This window comes from Suricata suricatta, chromosome 17 (genome assembly GCF_006229205.1).
Source record: "Suricata suricatta isolate VVHF042 chromosome 17, meerkat_22Aug2017_6uvM2_HiC, whole genome shotgun sequence".
Classification (NCBI taxonomy): Eukaryota; Metazoa; Chordata; class Mammalia; order Carnivora; family Herpestidae; genus Suricata; species Suricata suricatta.
This window is the reverse complement of record NC_043716.1, coordinates 47,835,405-47,853,993: the sequence shown is the minus strand read 5'-3', so window position 1 is coordinate 47,853,993 and position 18,589 is coordinate 47,835,405. Positions and strand designations below refer to the sequence as shown.

Sequence of the window (18,589 nt, the reverse complement as noted above, 5' to 3'; positions counted from 1 at the left end):
AATTTGTATTTATTTCTAGCATTTAGCACTCCTGTGAAGTGTCTGGATTCATGCCGAGTTAGGAAATCCAGCTTTATAAACCATCAAGTCTAGGTCACAAGGTTATTGAAACCTCTCTTTGGACAGTTGATTGCTGGCATACCACTCAAAGTTCTTATTTTAATTTCTCTTTTCATTTTACTTTAAGGAAGTACCTTGCTTTCTTTCTGTTACTTACATTGTTTCTTGGTTTCTTTCCTTTACCTTTTTCTTATTTCTTTTCAAACTTGGTTATCTTTCTGACTTTTTTGGGATATATTTTATATATTTTACCCATATAATATACTTCTAGCCAGAGTTTGGGTTCTTCCTTATATTAGGTTACCATTTATGGGGAATCTTCAGGCTTAAATAAGAAAAACGAATTAGAGTAAATGGGTCAAGAAAGAGGAACAAAAAACATATATAAGGAACAGTGGTAAGAAGTGAAACTAATAAAATATATTTAATCAGCATAATTAATGATATTGTAGTTGTGAATTTTAATTCATTGTAAGCAAAGTGAAAATTCCTAAAACTAGATTCTTAAAATAGAGTACATAGGGTCTAAAACCACAATGACAACAACAACAAAATTCATAAAAACTTGAACTATATTCCAGGTGATTTAAAAGAAACAGAAGTTTTGTTTGGACCATTGGCTTATTATTGACACAAAATTTTAAAGTGTTTTTGACCTTCTACCCTCCCTTCCATGAGACTTTTAGAACATCTTTATTGCCTTTGTTTTTGCCAATTTTAATATAAAAGACATATAATATTTCACTGTTGATTTAAAAAAAAAAACAGAATTACCAAGGAGAAAAATATACATATATAATACTGTGGCTTAAATATTTTTTAAATTATTCTCTTTTCCAGAACAACTCTCAGCTTTATGATTATTAACATCTGTGGATTGGGAGCCATGTCAAATATTTGAGATTTCCCAATTCATGGACTTTGGCTTCCTGTTTCGCCATTTACTTTGGCAGGTCAAGAAAAGTTTGCAACTCTTTACAGAGAGAGATAGACTACGCAATGGGAATTGAATAAATTTTATTTTTTTCCCAGTCTTCATGCATAAAAACTGACCTGAATCTTTTTATAGGTTTTTTTAGTCCTTGGCAGTCTGCTTATTTTTATTTTGTTTATAAGCCTCTGAAATCCCGCATCCTCTATGAACAGAGCAGGAGAAAGGAATTTGTTCACAATTCTTCATTTGTCCAAATTAGGTGTTTCTCTATGGCAGACTATGGGTTGCTTAACTTTATGAGGAAAAAAACCTTCAGTTGCAGCACATTCTGCCTATTTAGTATAAATTAGTCAAATATATCGTTGGCAATTGGGTTTAGGCATTAGTAGTGAAAAAAAATAGCTAAAGATTTCTGTACACATTTAACTACTTTAGTTAGTGGTTGTTTTTACTTGTTTATTGCTCTTTCCCATCTTGGTCTCATCATGTCCGACAGGCTAGTTCTATTTTCCTTGTTTACCATTTTACCCCTTATCCCTGAAGTTGAAAGGCCAAGTGCACAAACACAGGGTTTGTTTTCTTCCCAACCAACCACTGAACCATCATTTCCCTGCAAATAATTGGCTTAGGGAAGAAAGAGCAGAAAACAAAACAAGTTCATTATGTGCAGCTTGGTCTGACTACACCCCCCCCCCCCTTCAGAAGACAGCCTGGGGAAGGCACCCATTTAAGGAATAAATGAAGAAGTAGCAATAAGGACACTTTAATTGTTGCTGTACCCAAAAAGAGAACTGTGCTTTGACAGTGTTTCCAGAGTAATTTTCCTGACGGTAAGTAGAGCTCTGTTTGGGTGTGCTATGTCAAGTGTGTGGGTGGACACTGCTAAAATCAGTCTATTTTTCAGATGTTTCCAAATACTCATATGTACTATACTGAAGACCTAATGATAAAATTTTCCAATTTATTCCTAATCAACTTTTATTGTGCAGGTACAACAGTAGGATATAGGAAAATAGTAAAATTTGCCTCTGTACTAGGTGAGGGAGAATTGTCTGAATATTTTGTTACGCAAATCTAAAATAATTTAATTCTGAGATTAAAAAAACTGAAAAAAAATAGTCTCTGTTGCCTTATTTGCAAACATTTGGGCAAAATTACTTTCTATATGATTTCTTTCTTTCTTTCTTCCTTCCTTCTTCTTACTTGTTAGTTTGTTTCCTCAGTTATTCAAGGACTACAGAATTCAGAAAAATGAGATGAGTTCTTCCATTCTTCTTGTGTCTCACAATCAAGTTTCAGGTAGTGTGAATCTGAATTGCTATCTCACAGTCTAGCTCTTTTGGATAAAACTTTCCTTGTCCTCTGAAAGAGAAATGCTACAGAAAAAGAGTTCATTGAGGTTATGCCTAGTGGACATAATTAATTATTCAAATGAATTGAAATAATCAGAATTTTGGTTAATTTTATTAGCTCTGGTGTTTATATTTAAACACAATGAACAAAAATTATTAATCAGATGTGATATAATTCAATTACTCTACTCAGTTAAATTTTTGGTATAAAAATTTAAGAAAATGTGAAGTAGTTTGCAGGTCCTGAAAACTAATGACATCTTTTCCATTGTTATACTCTATATTTTCCTGAAAATTGTGATACTGACCACTATCTCCCTACTGTTACCCACTCTCCCAAATAGCTTACAGTGAGTATATTTGATGTAAAATTCTGCAACCATGTGTTATTAAAATGATATTTTAAATTCATTTTTTGTAGTTCTTAAAGGTAGGAACTATTTTCCCCCAAAATATGATCAAGGTTTTTCTTTTTGCTTTTCTCTTATTATCCTCAAGGTGTTTCTTATTACACTTATTTTCTGGTTTATGCCACACCTTGTTAATTTTTTCCTCGTTTGTTTCCTTGTTTGCAGGCTAAATGAATATGAAACAGAAAAGTGTGTACCAGCAAACTCAAGCACTTCTGTACAAGAATTTTCTCAAGAAATGGAGAATGAAAAGAGAGAGCTTATTGGTATTTTTGAAAGTTTGCCTCTTTCTGCAGCTCACATTATTCTTTTATCTTATCACCTAATGATGCTCTCATTTTATATTTTAAGTAGCAAACTGGATTTATTGATTTTGAGGTTGCCTCTAACTGTGCTTGTCGAATTGAGAGTCTTATAGCAGTCCATGAAAAATAATGTAGCCTTACAAAGACTAAAAATATTCTTCATATTTTTTTTTAAAAAAGAGAGTAAGTGAAAATTTAATTGTATGGGAAATTGTAAGCAACTATTTTTTTTAAATTAATGTTTATTTATTTTTGAGAGAGAGAGAGAGAGCATGCACGCGAGCGAGTGGGGGAGGGGCAGAGAGAGGGAGACACAAAATCAGAAGCAAGCTCCAGGCTCCCAGTTGTCAGCACAGAGCCCAACACTGGGACTTGAACTGATGCACCAAGAGATCATGACCTGAACCAAAGTCAGACTTAACCGACCAAGCCGCCCAGGCGCCCCAGGAAATTATAGCATCTATGAAAGTTGCTGCCATATGTAACCAAATTAGAGTAAAGAAATAATAAAAAATAGTCCCTAGCAGAAACTGAGAAATTTTAATTTGGGGCACTTATTTTCAAAGCCATGAATTTTCTACATAGAGATTATTTCCAAGAAGTACAACCAACTTAACACCAGTGATTGTCAGTTTTCATTAGGTAGGTGGGCTTTCGACAGGTAATTGCCCCAAATCTCAGAGGCTTAACTCAGACTTTGCCCATAGACTAAATAAGGTTGGCAGTGAAACTGAAGTGGGTCTGGTAGGTGAAGAAATCTTTACACAGTCAGGGACCCGGGCTCCTTCATCTAGGAATTCTGCCATTTCCCTAGGCCTTGGAGATCTATCCTGGATGGTCTAACTAGTCAGAACATCAGAAAGAACAGGGACTGAGACAGAATATAGAAGGTTGTGCAAGGGCCCACAAGTCAGGCCTTGAAGGATGCATATCATTTCTGCTCACGTTCCATTGGTTAGAACTCACTCACTCAATCACTTGATCTGACTTCATTTCCAAAGACTGGGAGTATAGTCTAACAGTGTGCTAAACAGGAAGAGGTTACTGATATTGGTGAACCACTGGGTAATATCTAACACTCAGTTCCTTTTCATGTTTTTTGATTTTGAATACAAGACTATGACAAGTGACAAGAATGCTGCTATTTGCCACCATGAACTCTGTCTGAAATCCTCTGTGTCTCAGAGACTATAAAGCCAGATGCCCAGGCATAAGAATTGTCATCCTATTTGTCACCCCATTGGTTTTTATGATGGCTTCTGCAGTAGTTCATGTGTTAATGCAGAAGGTTAGTTCTAGTGTTGGAGAATGATCTCTGAGGCCACTATCTCAGTATGCATCTTTTGTTGGGTTCCCTTTGATCGGAAGAGTAGAGAGCAAAGAGAAGCCAACCAAGTGGCAAAATAGAAATTTATCTTTGAAAGTTCTCTGGTATTGGCTGAGCCTTTTGAGGGAGTATAATCTAAATTCATTTTTCCTCCTGTTACAGGAATGGATGTTCCCAATATTTCTGGGACTGTATATGGGACTAGTTGCACATTTCAAAGAAAAGATATATATTCCTGAAATTCCTCCTCGGGTTCTGGGAAGGGCAGATAACCTTAATAACTCTACAGGTGTTGTGTACACACCCATCTCTGATATTGCGCAGCAGATAGTGAATGAAACGGCATTTGCTTCCTTGGTTAAAGGTAGGTGTACTAATGGCAACAAAGAATTACTGATATTATTTCATATCTTTTTGAATTGGTGTATACATGTTTAATTCAAACTGATGGTGATCTATCATGTGAATTATTTAGGTTATCAAGATAGCCTATAAATTTGGTTCGTTTTTCCTTTCTTTCATAACAATTAGTTTTTTAAAAATCTTTCAGCTTGATGGGGGTCCAGTTTAGGGAGGTCTACCTTTCTATGGCATTTATCTAAAACAATTAATTTATAATTTCACATTTGCAAAATAGTGTCTAGGAGAATATGCCATTTGTGGGTGCAGATGTTCTTAACAGGGAAATACAGTGATTAAGGTTTATAACTCAGGGAAAAAATCTAAATAAAAGAAATTAAATCTGGTTATTAAATAATAATGTCAGAACTATGAAAAGTAAGGATGGATAATCTAAAAATGCTTTGTCCGCATATGGTATACTTTGTAAACATCTTTAAAGGTCTTCCTTCTAAATGAAATCACTAGGTAACTGAGATAACGAAGATAAAATGTATATTTCACTCACTGGCAAGGTGGATGCAGTTTAGTGGTCTACTCTTTAATCCTCAATTTCTAACAGGTGACTTTGTTGGCTGTTAGAAATACACTGACTTGGCGATCTTAGCTCCCACATAAAGCAAAAATCAGATGAGATGTCTTTGCTTCAGTAAATCTGAAATCTGGAATCCACTGACGATACAGTAACTATTCCCATGACCTCTATTTTGTATCCTAATTCTCTTATGCATGTATAGAGCATGCATATCTGCTAGTATAATCCTTCTATGTACCTAAAATATGCCATAATACTTGTCATTATTAAAGGAAACACTCAATTCTCATGCACGTCTTCTGATTCTAGAATCTAAAACATTAAAAAAAATCCCTCCTTGCCTTTTGGGATGTTTCATTTAAATGGAAAATGATTTTAGTTTAATTCTAGTGAAAACCATATGACGACACAGTTGGATATTCCATTGTGGTGAAACTATACAATCCTCTATGTCTATTTTTACCTTATCATTCACAGAAAGAAGAATCATTGGAGTACCGAATCAAAAATCCATGGATAAAATACTTCTAGAAAGTTTCACAGATCTGGTGGGAATCATCTTTAATGATGCTTTCTCTTATAAGTTAAAATTTGCTCAGGGATATCACATTCCACTTTTGAGAGAAGATCTTTTCACAGGTGACTTCCCATATAAAATATCATTATGGTATTTTTCATGTTTTTAACATAAGGAGTAGGTTGGGATGGGCAACAGAGATGCTTTTGATATAAGATGATAAAATCAATAGAGCACATTGTATCGCTGAACTTATTCCAAGGTCAATTGTATCTTCCCACTATAAAACATTATGGAGTCATCCAATGGATATATAGTGAGCGCATAGAGGCACGTTGCAAAGGATGCAGAGTGATCAAGACTGAGAGGTCCTGGCCTCAGGTGGGGTTCCAGGTTAGCAGGAAAAGCACGCATTGAACAGTTAATGACAAGTCCAAAGAGAGGTGCTGAGTGGGTGGGAGACTTAGACCAGGGGTTCCTAATAAGCTATGGGGTTAGAGAAGTCTTACGGGACGAAGTGATGTTGAAAACTAACTAGAAGGAGTAGCACACGGGGTTGGGGGGGAGCAGTGTATTTCAGATAGACAAAGGGAGGACAGGTGTGAAAATCCTGAGATGCCAAGAGCCTCTGGTAGCATACGTGGAAGGAGATCAGTATAGCTGTACAGAGGACATGGAGATGAATGTGACAGGATAATGAAGCTGAAATTGATGCAAGGGCTAGATCCTGTGACATCCTACAAGCCCAGAGTGTTTGGGAACCCTTGAGGTACTTTAATCAGGGCAGAGAAGAGCTTAGACTCCCAAGCCTAAGGGAGCTCTCTGGATATAGCCCACAGAATGGATTGCAGAGCGGTCGGGGAGAACACAGTGAAACATACCAGGAAGCCAAAGGCAGCTTGGACAAGACTGGAGGCAGCTGAGAAGGAGAGTAAACGGGTTTGAGGGCCTTTCAGGAAGCAGAATTGATGTGACTAATAGAATCGGTTCTTTTCCATTCATTCACTGAGTGTCTTCTTTGTGTCCTGCACCGTTCTGGCCCTGGGGATGGAAGTGAACAAGTCACAGAGGGGAGCCTGTTTGCACAAATCATTTCCAGTCAGGGACAGGGGATGCACTCTGCCAAGTGGCGATAAAACAACAAAGTAGAAAAGAGCAGGCTTGGAAGATAGAGCCTGAACGCTCTTTCAGATATTTTCATTTATGGTGGCCAGGGAGGACCTCTGTGCTGAGTTCGCGTTTGAGAAGAGATGAGGATAGAGGGAAGGAATGAGCCATGGATCCGTCAGGAAGGAGAGCATACAAGCAAAAAAAGTTCTAGCACAAGAGTGCATTTAGCATCTTGAGGCACAGCAAGGAATCCAGCATGGTAGGAGCAGAGTGTTTGCTTTCATTTTCTTTTTAATATTTATTTATTTTTGAGCAAGCACAGTTGAGGGAGGGGCAGAGAAAGGGCAACAGAGGATACAAAGTGGATTCTTCGCTGACAGCAGTGAGCCCAGTGGGGAGGGGAGACTCGAACTCATGAACTGTGAGATCATGACCTGAGCTGAGGTCAAAGGCTCAGCTGACTGAGCTGCCCAGGTGCTCCAGCTTTCATCTTTTCATTTCTAAGGTTTCCTCTGCATGCTACGGTCTTCGTGAATAAAATCGCCTTATTAAGAACTTTATTTGCTTTTTCTTTCTATGTGGTCATAAATTCTGACTGGTGGAGGCTCCTCTAGATTGTCTTCTCTTGGATTCTCATTTCTTATTCTCTAACGGCTTTTATCTGATAATGTTGCTTATGGTTATGCCTCCCTTTGTGCTTGTAGCTCATTGTTGGAAAGGGTATGATGAACTTTCCTGTTCTTTGGCCAAGTACTGGAATGAAGGATTTGTGAATTTACAAACTGCAATTAACGCTGCTATTATACAAGTAAGAAAAGTTCTAATAATTATGGGTTTTTTTTTAATTTATTTTTGAGAGACAGAGAAGACAGCGCAAGCAGGGGAGGGTCAGAGAGAGGGGGAGACACAGAATCTGAAGCAGGCTCCAGGCTCTGAGCTAGCTGTCAGCATAGAGCCCCATGTGGGGCTCGAACCCACGAACCGTGAGATCATGACCTGAGCTGAAGTCGGCCACTTAACCGATGGAGCCACCCAGGCGCCTCTTGAAAAGTTCTAATAATTAAACTCATTCCACAGGAATTGAGATTTTGACGAAAGCTGATATATGCTCAGATTTTAATACATTTATACAGTGAAGCAGGTATACAAATTTTGAAACTGGATTTAGGTGAAGGAACACACTGCTTTTATTTTTAACTTTAAATTTTCAAGGGGTTTCAGCATGATAGGAAATTCCAAAAACCAACGTACAAGGAAACCAAAATTATGGTCCATATATCCACCACCCAGTTTCTTCTAATGGTAAAATCTTACATAACCACAGAATAATATTAAAATCAGGAAATTGATATTGGTATAATCTTCATAGGGTTCAGATTTCCCTATAGCTTGTTCAGTTCCTGTTTTTTAAACAATGATTTTATTTGTTTAACCCCTACTCTAGATTGCAACAAACCACTCTGTGACAGAAGAGTTGATGTCAGTTACTGCTATCAATATGAAGACTTTACCTTTTATTTATAAAAACATTTTTCAAGAGGAGATGTTTATTTTCTACTGCCTTCTTTACTTTTTTCCATTTATGCATTTTATATCACTTAATGTTACAAAAGAGAGAAAAAAGTATAAGGATTTGATGAAAATGATGGGTCTACAAGATTCAGCCTTCTGGTGAGTAACTGATTCAAGCAGCGCAATGAATAATCAGAAAGCAGTAAAAAAAAATGTCATTATTTTAAAAAATTATGGTTTAAGCCTGAGACATTGGCTCTTTGTTCTTCGGTTCTGACGTTTTGATTTCGTCCTTTTAAAATTGGGCAATGCAAAATAGTGATTGTACTTGGCTGAGCCCTTCTAGCATACCATGAATATATTGGCTGATGCTGTGATGGAGTACCATTACGGTTGAAGAGAATGGAAGAGTTTGCCCAATGTCAAATGGATGAAATGCACCACAGATGAAACTGCAACCCAGCGGTCCTGATTGCAACTCCGCTCCTTGGTTTTCCCATGACTATCCTTTGATTACTCTACACTTCTCATGTTGAGGAAAGTATGATCTGATAATGGCTAGCTTGTGTTCAGAGGTTTTATCAGCAGGGATATATTTTTCTGCAGCACTTAAGTACCATGTGTTGGAGTTGAGATAGCCCATAAAATGCAGCTCTTAGGTTATACAGCATTTTGGAAGGGCTCAATACAAACACCTGTTTATATATGGATATATTTGTACCTTGACTCACTCAAAAGCGATTTAGATGATTTTAAATATATATTTAAACATATGTATATTTACGTGTGTACCTATCTGTCTATGTGTGTGTATTAGCATTAGAATACAAACAAGTGATTGAGGGATAGAAACAAGGACCTAACAAAATGATAACAAGTAAGACTAGAAGACAAAAATGTAAATCATACAAGCTTTCAGCTTGCAAGAGGCCAAAGCATAGAATTCTGCCATGTAATCGGTTACAAATCCACATTGTCTGGGAAAATGAAAAGTAATCTTTTTATTTTTACCCTAAAAGAAACCTAATCTGGAGCACCTATGTGGCTCAGTTGGTTAAGTGTCCAACTCTTGATTGCAGCTCAGGTCGTGATCTCATGGGTTGTGAGTTTGAGCCCACAACAGGCTCTGCAGTACAGCCTGGAACCTGCTTGGAATTTTCTGCTTCCTTCTTTCTCTGCCCTTCTCTCTCAAAAGTAATAAATAAACTTAAAAAAAAGAGAAAGAAACAATGTTTTTCAATACTAAATCCTGGGAAATATGTCTTTGTGTAGTCCCCACATCAAGAAAATTACTCTTTATGGATGTGGAACTATCTAGAATAGATGAGGAATTGTTTATTGAACAATCATTTGTACGTTACATGTTCCTTAAAATAAATTTATGGTCTAGGTAATTTTAAGTTTTCTATAAAGTATATTTTATTAACAGAGAATTTTGATTCTAATATACTTTAATTGTGAAATAGAAAGAGAGGAACTGTGTTTCTGAAATGAAAAGGAGGGGTTTGCAGTGAAACTTTGGCAAAGGCAAAGGAATGAATGGAGTCTGATAAGAGGGTTGAGAGGGGATTCTGTTTAAAAAGGACTGTTTTTCAGTTCAGATCCCTCTACTCCCCTGAAAACAGGTAGGCACAAGTCAACTCTGGATTAAAATCAGAAAGGTATTGGATATTTAGATGTGGATTTATCCTCAGGATAAATGCTTCTTAGTATGCATAAATGAATATATATATAAAACTAGTGAAAAATATGTATGTGTATATATATATATATATACATATATATGTATGTTTATATATATATGAAACTAAGAAGGAAAAAACAAATCTGAAATGTTTTTATTAAGTAAAGGTATCTATTGGAAATAAATTTTATCACAACCTTTTTTTAAGTAATGTGAAATAACTATGAAATATCATCAGCATTTATTACTTAAGTGTGATGACTGAATTGCTCTGTTTTTATCATGAAGGTTTTCATAGCTTTATTAACATCCACCCCCCCTCCCAAGCTCCCTACAGTGAGTTCCCTTTTTGAGGTAATGTTTTAAGTTCCTTCATTTGTAATTCTCCTACTCTAGAGAATTTCAATTCCCACCTGTAGTAGTTCCCTTCTGTTCTCAGGAAGTGGATTCTGTGGAATGCCATATCCTTCCCCAAAATGCTGATGTTTCTAACAAAGGCTGAATCACTGTAATGTCATGACCTTTAAAAAGAAGTCGAATAAGCAGTAATTAAACCTGTTGTACTGGGACATATTGATCCAAGTTCCTGGTTTTAATACTCTATTTTTTTCAGTTCTTGAACCTTTTTTATTTTTAATTTTTTTTAACATTTATTCATTTTTAGAGACAGAGACAGAGTGCAAGTGGGGGAGGGGCACAGAGAGGGAGAGACACTGAATCCGAAGCAGGCACCAGGCTCTGAGCCGTCAGCACAGAGCCCAAAAAAGGGCTCAAACTCACAAACTGCGAGATCATGACCTGAGCCAAAGTCAGACGCTTAACTGACTGAGCCACCCAGGTCCCCCAGATTCTTAGTTAGTTGGGATTTCATGTAGAGGCAAGAGGACCAAGAGGAGTGTGCACTGTCATCTCAGCTTTGTTACTGATTTACCCTGTGGATCTTGAATAGGCTGTGAAGTAACAATAGGATCTACAGTTTACTTCTCGGTAAAAGAGAAAGCTTAGGCTCAAAGACCTTGTGGTCCTGTTAGATCTAAGACTGAATACTATTTCTTAATAGCCACCTCATAAAGACGTGAGCACCAGCACACCTAAAGCAAAACAGTATGAACATGGAGGACTGTTTCCTAATTTATGTCAGCTTTAAAAAAAGAAAAGATGAATAGGAATGGCAAGAATAGAATGGGCCTGGAGGAGTTAGGAACTTTCAGTTTTCTACTAGGAAGAGTGGAGGTCCTGCGGCTGAAATTTTCAAGAATGATTCAATTATCATCTGCCCCCAATGACTCCACGATTCCTTGATTGATCAGCAGCCATTCTATTCCCTCCCACGTCTACAGTTAGAACACCTTGGCAATCTGTCATAACACAGAAGGCACCGAGAGCTTAATCTCTTCAATTCAGCAATTACCACTTTGAGACATTTTTGTGCATTTTCCCCCCAAAAAAAGACAAGTACAAGAGTGTTCTTAGCAACAGCACGTCAGAAATGCACAGGAGAATATTAGGATTTAGCCAAACAATGAAATATTATATGGCAGTGTATAATATTGTACGTGTCCATTGATAGAGGTGAGCAGCAGCAGAACACAAACAAGGCGATACTATTGATGCAGGTGTTCATACTGTTTATTCAGTAAGTGAATACAGAGCTGATGCCTAGCGAGGAGGCAGCCCCACAGCCCTGCCAACATAATATTAGTAATATTTTAATTATTCATCTAAGTGGCAGGTAGAACGGTAAACACTATCATTCTTTAGATTTTTTGAATGTTTTAAATATTTCATAATGAAGTTAATAATTGAAATAACTTTTTGTCTTCATTTAGGCTCTCCTGGGGTTTAATTTATGCTGGCTTCATCTTCATTATCTCCATCATCATTGCAGTTGTCATAACATCTACCCAAATTATATTCATGACAGGCTTCATGGTCATATTTACACTCTTTTTCTTATATGGCTTATCTTTGGTAAGTTCATACATTTATTACCACATTCTCTGTTTTAGATCTTAGCTAGCTATCGTAAAGATGAAGTCCCCCGGAGGATTTCTTTCATGTCCACCCTGGGTGCATGCGTGTGTGCATGTGCTTGAGAAAGTCTCTGTGAATCGTTGAGAAGATGATGTGATATAAAACACAATTGGACCTATCTTTGGCATAAAGGTCTGCATTAATGAAATGATGCATCAAAAAGAAAAAAGCATTTGACTAAAAATATTTTTACTCTCAGACTATTCTAGATGGTTAATGAGGACATGCTTGAGGAGTGGACCCATCTCTTTGTCCCAAAGTTACCTCTAACGTGGTGACTTGCACAGCGTCTCCCTTTGACACTTCACCTTGCCCTCACTTCCCACGTCACCCCTCTTCCTTCATAAAACGAGAGCTTCCACATTCCCCCACCTCCCAGGGTGTTTTCTGGAGAGGGTACATATGTCTTCTTCCTTAAGACATTAATTTGGTTTCTTTCAGTGTTTCCAAGTCTGCATTTCTATCCTTTTCTTCAGTGCACACAGCTTTTCCCCCCTGCCTTTTCTTCACAACTAAAGCCTAGCAGTTGAGGAGGGCAAATAAGGATCCTCTTTACAAAGGGGTTGAGGGAAGGACTGAACATTGTGATGTCTTAATATCTTCTTAATATCTGTCTCACGGATACATATTTATGTTATGATCTAAAGATCCGTATTTATTGTGGAGTGACTGCTTAACAGCGAGATGTCTTCTCCTCTCTCTCTTTCAGATAGCTTTAGTATTCCTGATGAGTGTGTCGCTAAAGCAAACAGTCCTCACCAATTTGGTTATGTTTCTCCTCGTTGTCTTTTGGGGGGGCGTGGGATTCGCTGTGTATTACAGACGACTTCCTTCATCTCTGGAGTGGATTTTGAGTATTTGCAGCCCATTTACCTTCACTGCTGGATTGAGTAAGGTAGGAGCCTAGTTAGTTGCTTTCTTATTGACTTTCAAGAAAAACATGATATTTCATAACTCTTCATGGTGGCAAAAAATTCTTTTTTTAATGTTTATTTTTGAGAGAGACAGACAGAGCATGAGCAAGGGAGGGGCAGGAAGAGCTGTCAGCACAGAGGCCGATGTGGGGTTCAAACCCATGAGCTGTGAGATCATGACCTGAGCCGAAGTTGGACGCTTTACCAACCGACTGAGCCACCCAGGCGCCCCTAAACAGTCTTTCACATTAAGAGCATTTATGCTAAACAATTACAGCCTAAAGCTGGACTTGAGAATGTTATTACTACAGTATAGAGAAATCATCATCACGTAAGGAAGTTTGAATAAGAACATCTTGAATAAAACAGATTTTCCCCTCTCAGATGTATTTTCATTTTGAAGAATTTTTTTCTTGCTTCTCATATGCAACTATTTACCTTTCTTTTTTAATTATTTATTTAAATTCAACTTACTTCACATAACGTGTAGTCTTGGCTTCAGGAGTAGAACCCAGTGATTCATCACTTACAGATGACACCCAGTGCTCATCCCAACAAGTGCCCTTCTTAATGCCTCTTGCCCATTTAGCCCATCCCCCCCAATTCCCCTCCAGCACCCTTTAGTTTGTTCTCTGTATTTAAGAGTCTCTTATGGTTTGCCTCCCTCTCTGTTTTTATCTTATTTTTCCTTCCCTTTCCTATGTCCATTTGTTGTGTTTCTTAAATTCCACATGAGTGAGATCATATGATACTCTTTTTTTACTTTATATAATGAAGGTATTCTCTATTACTAATTGTGTAAGCCCCTTTTGGAAATCTCAAATCTGAAAAGTTTTCAAGAGTATAAAGACCATAGCAAATAGTTACTAAGTGTATCCAAACACTCATGAACTAGATCAAGAAATAGAGCAATGCCACCACTCCAAAGTTCCTCCAAACACTCCTTCCTCCTGAAGGCAAGACTTTTGTGATCTTCGCTTCTTCATTATCACCTCAAGTGTATTCCTAGGCATAATTTTTTAGTGTTGCCTGTTTTCAACTTTATAGAAGCGATATTCTACCAAGGGTATGTTTGAAAATCTTGCTTTCTCCCCTCCACTCACCATTATGTTTTTAGATCTCATCCATAGTTTGTATGCAGGTATACTATAGTATTGGACAGTATTCTATTGTGTGAATATGCTGAATATGATATTGATTTTCTTATTGATGGGCACAGATATTTTCCAGTTTTTGACTGCTGTTAACTCTGCAAAAAAAAACCTTATGCACATATCCTCGTGAAAACGAGCATTCAGTTCCATTTGGTGTATATCTAGGAGTTGAATAGAGTATGTCTTAATCTTGATACCTACTGCCAAATATTTTTCCAAAGTTGTTGAATCAATTTACTTTTGCACCAAATGTTTCAGAGTTACAGTTGTTCTGAATCTTTCCTGGCATTTGGTATTGTTAGTCTTCCAAACTTTAGCATTCTTGTGGATCTGAAATAATAAGCCTTGGGATATTAATTTGCATTTTCCTGACTTTTGATGAAATTTAATTCTTTTTCATATACTTAGTGGCATTTTGGGTTTTTTCTTTTATAAAGTGCCTATTAAGGTCTTTTCCCCATTTTTTTTTACTGACCTTCTTATCTTTTCCTTACTGCTTTGTAGGAATTTCTTATATATGCTAGATATGAGCCATTTGTTGCTGACATTTTTACTCTCTCAGTGGCGCTTTTAATGAACAAAGGTTCTTAATTTTGATAAGATCCATTTGTCAAGTTTTCTTCTCTGTAGCGTGCTTTTGCATCTTTAAGAAATCAGTGCATTCTCCCAGGGGTACCTGGATGGCTCAGTTGGTTAAGCCTCCAACTCTTGATTTTGGCTCAGGTCATGACCTCTCAGTTCATGGGATCAAGCCCTGCATCTTGGTCTGTGCTGACCGTGCAGAGCCTACTTGGGATTATCTCTCTGTCCCCTCTCTCTGCCCTGCTCCCGCTCACAGGTACACACATGCATATGTGCTTTGTCTCTCAAAATAAATAAATAAACTTAAAAAAAAATTTTTTAAAGATTATCTCCCATGTTCTTTTCTGGAAGCTCAATTGATTATACTTCTATATTTGGATATAAAATCCATTTCAAAAGGACTTTTGACTATCTATTTGTAGAAGCACTATTAATTTTTCTACATGAATATCCAATTTCTTCCACTTCATTTACTGAAAAGACCATCCTTTCCCTGAGTAGACTACAGCATTTCCTTTGTTAGAGTTCAAGCAATCATGTATTAACATTGTCACATTATCTTAAAATTGTTTTTGCTTCATGTGTCTTGATATATGGTAGTAACAGTTTTACCACATGATTTTCTTCTCCAAAAAGAGACTTTTCTATTCTAGGTTATTTGAGTGGTGTGAATTTTAGAATTCATTTATCAAGTGATACACACACATATGTATGTGTGTACAAAGCTGTTGACACTTGGATGCAGTTGAATATTTCAACAAATTTCAGGGAAATTGGCACTTTTCTTTTGATCTTGAATAATATATCTTCACATTCATTTTTTTCTTTATAATTGTTAAGTGTTGAGAGACTTGCACATTTTTTTATTTAATCCAAAGTTTTATATACTTTTTAAAATACTTTTGATGCCGTTATAAATAGCATCTGTGTTTAGACTCTTATTTTTAAATGTTTGTCATAAATGTAGAGAGATTCAACTGATTTCTGTACATTGGCACCGTATCCACTTTCTTTGCTATATTCTCTTATAAAATTAGGGGAGCCTTGGTGGCTCAGTTGGCGAAACATCCAACTTTTGATTTTGGCTAAGGTCATGATCTCATGGGCTCATGAGTTCAAGCCTCACATTGTGCTCTATGCTGACAGCTCAGAATCTACTTGGGATTCTCTGTCTCCCTGTCTCTCTGACCCTCCCATGCTTGCTCTCTCTCTCTCTCAAAAGTAATTAAATAAATAAATAAACATTAAAAACTAGTATTTTTCTAGGTTTTATCTTGAGATCTTCTTATGTATAATCATATTGTCTCCAAATAATGATGTTTCTTTTTTCCTCTGCATTTTTTAATGCAAGTTACTTATTTTATTTTTTTTTTTTTTTGCCTTATTGCAGAGGCTGGGACCTCTAGTACAATGTCGAATAGAAATGCAAGCAAGGGAAAAGCTTTCAACATTTCATAAAAAGCGTGATTATTGGTATTGGTCTGTGAACTGCTGTTTTGCCAGGTTTAGGAAGATCACTTATCTTCTTAGTTTGTGAAGAGACTTTCTTTATTATAAGTGGATACTGAATTGTATCCAATGCTGTTTTTTGCATCTATTTCACTAACCACTTTAGTTTCTCTTCAATCTGTTTTGTGTTGAATTACATGGAGTGATCTTCAAATGTCAACCCAGACTTGCATTCCCAGAAGAAACTCAACTTTGTCATGAAATGTTAACATTTTACATAAATGGAGTTTATATTGTCCAGTGTGAGGCACTGGGCTTGCAAGCTGGACTTCTTGTGTTGAATTCAGATTTTCACTTCTTAGTATGTGATTTCGACTTGATTGGTTAAGCTACTCAGTCTCTCTGTGCTTCAGTTTCACCATATGTAAAATGCATATAGAAATAATATGGCTTATGGGTGTCATGAGTTGCTCAGCCAGTTGAGCATCTGACTCTTGGTTTCAGCTCAGGTCATGATCTCATGGTTTGTGAGTTTGAGCCCCATATCAGGCTCTGCTTTGAGAATGCAGAACCTGCTTAGGATTCTCTCTCTCCCTCTCTGTTCTCTCTCTCTCTCTCTCTTAAATTCAATAAATAAATAAACATTTTAAAAAATAATAAGGCCTACCTTATGGGGTTATGATAAGGACTAAATGAGATATTACAAAATACCTTAGAACAACATCTAGAACATTATACCTACTGTCACATGACAAAATTATAAACATATCTTTATTTGCAGTAATAACTAGAAAAAGAAGTTCTCTTATCATTATTCTACTAAGATGCTTCAAATAATTCTTCATGTTATTTCAAACACTTGTATTTTTTGCTGCATAGAATAGATATTTTGCAATATTGCAATGACTTTATGAAAACAAGAAAATATCCTATTCTTAGGACATATTTGTTTTTAAATCCAGTATTTCCTACCAGTGTTCCTTTGATTGTTGTCAGATAGAAATAATTTCACCAATTACTTCATTATAGGGACTTCTTGAAAAAGATGTTTAATAAAATGATAAACCTTACTGCTGTACTGGATTATTTCTGTGTATTTAATTTAAATATTTATTAATTATTATTTTTGCTTGAATCTTAGATTATCCACTTGGAGAGTACTATGAATGGTATAATTTTTCCTGACCCTTCAGGAGACTCCTATGTAATGATAGCAACTTTTTCTGTATTGGCTTTTGATGCACTTTTCTACCTGGCATTGGCATTATATTTTGATAAAATCTTACCCTGTAAGTAAAAGTGGCTTTTCTCTGACCTCTGCACATGTTGATCACATTGTATTTCTTTACTTAAGCTTATATAAATGTACTTTAAGAAGTAAAGAATAATAGGGGCACCTGGGTGGCTCAGTCGGTTAAGTGTCTGACTTCGGCTCATGTCATGATCTTGCCATTAAGAGTTTGAGCCCCGCATCAGGCTTTGAGCTGTCAGCACAGAGCCTGGAACTGCTTCAGATTCTGTGTCTCCCTCTCTCTCTGCCCCCCTCCCACTCTCTCTATCTGTCTCAAAAATAAACATTAAATTTTTTTAAAAAAAGAAGTAAAGAATAACAAATATTTCCTATCACAAGCTGAATGAGTTCTTTATTCCTAGTTTATAATTTTAACAGTTTGAAGGAATTTTCATGGGAAAACAATTCTTCTTCTGATTTTAATAATGTACATTATGAATATGCTGTAATTAAATAATTTTACTTTTTTTAAGAATCCCTGAAAGTGTTTTCAAAGAATGATATATAAGATTTGTTTCAGAATGAGCTGAAATAAATTAGTTCTTAACATGGCTTTGGCTAGTGTAGATCCATTGTATGGTGGAAGCGTTTAATAAATAGTTCTTAGAAGACTGTGGGGCAGACTGTGCATTGAACAGCTAGAAAGAGCCCCTGGTCTGGAATAATCAGGTTCTCCCCTACTCCCTGTCCTTCTAGGAGAATCATTTCAAAAGGTGACATGCCTTTCCTTTAAGGAAACAACAAAATAAAAATGAGAGAGGACATTTTCAGCCTGATCCTGAAATGTTTTCATCTGTTGTTCATATTTACAGAACTATTTTACCCAGTTAAATTTTCTCTGTCTTACCAACAACCAAAAATTTCACAAGTGCAGAACTCTTTCCTTTTTTTTTTTAATGTTTTATTTATTTATTTTTTCCCATAATATTTTATTGTCACATTGTTTTCCATACAACACCCAGTGCTCTTCCCCTCAAGTGCCCTCCACCCTCACCACCACCTGTCGGAGTGTGCATTCTT

The 18,589-nt window shown here is 36.5% G+C and overlaps 1 protein-coding gene across 1 annotated transcript in view; it reads left to right on the top strand.

Moving 5' to 3' along the window:
• The first annotated feature begins 1,603 nt into the window (after positions 1–1,603).
• Positions 1,604–18,589, top strand: part of ABCA6 (ATP binding cassette subfamily A member 6) — a 61,982-nt gene continuing 44,996 nt past the window's right edge. Inside the window, exons 1-9 of the mRNA XM_029927715.1 lie at positions 1,604–1,824; positions 2,922–3,022; positions 4,551–4,752; positions 5,800–5,961; positions 7,654–7,757; positions 8,394–8,620; positions 11,975–12,116; positions 12,889–13,074; positions 17,420–17,567. Of these exons, the coding sequence (XP_029783575.1) occupies positions 2,927–3,022; positions 4,551–4,752; positions 5,800–5,961; positions 7,654–7,757; positions 8,394–8,620; positions 11,975–12,116; positions 12,889–13,074; positions 17,420–17,567 (1,267 nt within the window). The 5' untranslated portion in view covers positions 1,604–1,824; positions 2,922–2,926. The remainder of the gene's footprint in view (positions 1,825–2,921; positions 3,023–4,550; positions 4,753–5,799; positions 5,962–7,653; positions 7,758–8,393; positions 8,621–11,974; positions 12,117–12,888; positions 13,075–17,419; positions 17,568–18,589) is intronic.